This window comes from Lycium ferocissimum, chromosome 9 (genome assembly GCF_029784015.1).
Source record: "Lycium ferocissimum isolate CSIRO_LF1 chromosome 9, AGI_CSIRO_Lferr_CH_V1, whole genome shotgun sequence".
NCBI lineage: Eukaryota > Viridiplantae > Streptophyta > Magnoliopsida > Solanales > Solanaceae > Lycium > Lycium ferocissimum.
The window spans coordinates 25,655,609-25,658,992 of NC_081350.1; the positions used below are offsets into that span (position 1 = coordinate 25,655,609).

At 35.0% G+C, this 3,384-nt stretch overlaps 1 protein-coding gene across 1 annotated transcript; it reads right to left on the reverse strand.

Moving 5' to 3' along the window:
• Positions 1 to 1,583: 1,583 nt before the first annotated feature.
• Positions 1,584 to 2,120, reverse strand: LOC132031719 (uncharacterized). Its single transcript, XM_059421646.1, has one exon. It carries the CDS (start codon positions 2,118 to 2,120, stop codon positions 1,584 to 1,586), a length of 537 nt encoding a protein of 178 aa, XP_059277629.1.
• Between the last annotated feature and the right edge of the window lie 1,264 nt (positions 2,121 to 3,384).

A 3,384-nucleotide genomic window follows, 5' to 3' on the forward strand; every position in this document is an offset into this window, starting at 1 on the left:
AAATACTTACCAGATCATATGCCTGGGCAGCTAATGCAACTTTCTCATCTGCAATCCTGATTGCATGCTTTTGGTCATCCAATGCATAGTCAAAGAATTTGATTAGTGAAGAGTCTGGCGTCACATTACCAGCCTTAATACGCTGTATCATATCCTCTATTTCTTTCTCACAACGCTGTTCATTTTGCCTCTGGACTCCTGTTCAGAAAGAGGGAAAAAACACTTTGTTGGTAACAGTGCCGCAATAGGCAACGAAAAAATAGCATACATCACTAACCTACTATGCTTGTGTCTACTAATACAACAATGTTAATGCTACTGAGAATCTTACAGAATCATCCTATTTTCCTTTCTCCAATCAGGAGTATATTTATCATCATCATTTTTTTGTGTTCGTAGAACATGGGCCCATATGACTAATCGCTGAACCAGTTGAACACTGGCAATCAGAAGATCAAAGCATTACTGTTTTATTCGGCAATTTAGCAGGATATAACAGTGAAGCTTCTACCACACTATGCAATTGCAGTAGTAGACATCGCATTAGATATAGTGCAATTGGAGTCCATGAAGATCAATTATACGCTACAATAAGCTACCTATCAGCATGTGCGAAAGATGGCACCTTATTCCACTTAAATACATTAAGTATACTTAACGAAGCACATAGCAATGGAAAGTCAGAAAGCAACTAACTTGCATGAGAGAACCTTAATAGTCCAATAATAGATAAAATTTGGAATATAAGTAATACCTTGCAGATTTTTATCTAAATCATGCAGTAAGGCATACTTCCTCCGTAAATGGTTCGGAAGAGCTTCTAGATCTGAGAAAATGTCATCAATGTAGCAAATTGTTAGAAATCAAAGCAGAACTACGCATAGGAACTAATTCCTATATAATAAATCAAGCATCACTCTTGCACAGACAATACTGAAAGTCATTAGAATTAATAGCTTCACAAGGGTAAGGGTAAACCATCACAACAAAAGAATTAATAGCTTCACAAGTCACAATAAAGGCTAATAAACTAAGCAAAAGCTAACAAAGTAAGAAGTTTCCATTAACAAAGGCAACTTGAAGATGCCATATTACAAAAGTAAAAGCCTGGGAGCTTTTGAAGCAAAAACAAAGAAACTAATTTAGACTACACAAGCAAGAACCATGGAGTTTTACAATTGTACTCTATGAGGTTTCATATCTTGAAATGTCAATAATAGCATCATTAGAAACATTATCAAATACATCTTTTTCTAGATAAGGCACCAAATGACCTCTAAAAAAATCATCACTCATTTGACTTCGCAAGTCATTCTTGATAAACTTCATTGCTGAAAAAGCTCTTTCAACGGATGCAGTGGCAACCGGCAAAAGCACAGCAAGTTGCACTAAGCGGAATACAAGAGGATAATTTGAATGCTTCTTTGTCTGAACTAATTTTTTCGAAAGATCACAAAGCCCTTTTAGATTGAAGAACCTTTCATCAACATCACGAACATCAATAATGTAACTTGCAAGTTGATTCTCAAGAGAACCCATATTGAATTCATTAAAGTCATCAGGATATAATTTAGCCATTTTCATTATTTTCCTGATGTCAAAACTTGAAATGAGTCAATTGGATTCAAACAAGAAATTCCATGAAGCAAATCAGTCGTCGCTTCGCCAAAATGATCTTTAAGTTCTTGAAGTTGCCAATCAATAATATTGCAAAATACCTCAAGACGATAATGATGAGAGACTTTATTGTCACCAAGTCTCCTTCGTGATCTTAAAGAGCTAACATATGGCTCCTCAAAGTTAGGAACCAAAATTTCATGCTTGATACAAAACAAAGACACCCTAGCAATAAGAGAATCCCATTCTTCATCCATATACGCTTGCAACCTTATTTTTGCTACTTCAACAAGTAGCATAGCATTTGCCAAATCTTGCTCCTTTTTTTGTAAGCATTTATTAAGCTCATTTGTGATTGCTAAAACATCACTCATCAAATGCAACATGAACACAACCTCATATGTTCGACAAGCTTTGAGATATCCCATTGCCTTGGCTCTTTCATCCAATAATCGCGCATCAAGAACAAGTGATTCAAGAACATTAAGAATAGAACCAAACATAAGAATAAAATTGTTGAAAGATTTAAAATGAGATCCCAACGCGTATCACAAGCTCTTGAAAGACCAAGTTCTTGATTCAAGCCCCTACCGGTTGTAAGCTCACCCAAATCTAATGCCTCTTGAATTCTTTCTTTTTGAGAATCTCGAAATTCATCCATACGCTTAAAAGAAGACCCCAATACATTCAAAATATTTGAAACCAGTACTACAAGTTTTCCCACTTCAATACATTTTTTCGAGACCACAACAAGAGTTAGTTGAAGTTGATGAGCAAAAGAATGAATGGAATGGGCCGATCTACTTTCTTGCCTAATCAACATTTTAAGGCCATTGATCTCACCTTGCATATTGCTTGCCACATCGTAACATTGTCCACGCACATATGATATACTTAAGGAATGTTGAGCAAGTAAATTAATAATTTCCCCCTTTAGAGATAAAGCACTAGTATCTTGAACATGAACAATGTCAAGAAGCCTAGTATCTTGAACATGAACAATGGTACTTCTGAATGGTTGGCATTTGCTTCCTGGTTAGGTTGACTAGAAGAAGCTACACTTGATTTCGGTACTTTGGTAAAATACTTCTTCACTGAACGTTGAGACTGAATCGTAAAAAGGAAGAATTTTGTTAGAACTTAAAAGAAATAAACAGTTCTGTAGACAATTTTACTCCTTTAGTTCCTTCTTCCTAGAATAAATTGTTCTTCCTAAAATAAGTAATTTAAACACAGCAAGAAATTTAATCTCTACATTAATTAATTATAATTATACATGAAACTAAACTAAGTCATTATAATATTTCCCAAAATGATTAACTGATTAGTAGAATGACATTTTCGACTATCATATCTACAAATACTACTTCATGGGTATAATCAAAAGAGCAAGAGAGAAAATTTTGCAACTGTCAATTCTTAGTCACTCCAGGCAATTTGAAGCAATCGAGCTAAACTTTATAGCAAATATATAAAATTAAAACAACAACAACAACATACCCAGTATTTTGTTCTCAGAAGTGGGGTATGAACTATGAAGAGGGTAAGCCATAAAGCAAATCTATAGAATTTTAGAAAAGATAAAAAAAAAATGGAGAAAGGAGGGAACTAAAAACTTACCGAAGAAGCCATGAACGGAGACTAGAGAGACAATCGACGTTAAGCAGAGGACAACGGCCAGCAATGGCGAAATCAACCGACAAAACTGACCAAAAAAAAAAAAAAAAAAGGTGTGTACAGTGGGCAGTGGCGGATGAGTGACAAAGT

Excerpts from the sequence above, each read along its gene's own strand:
- LOC132031719 (XM_059421646.1), bottom strand. The coding sequence starts at position 2,120 with ATGTTTGGTTCTATTCTTAATGTTCTTGAATCACTTGTTCTTGATGCG.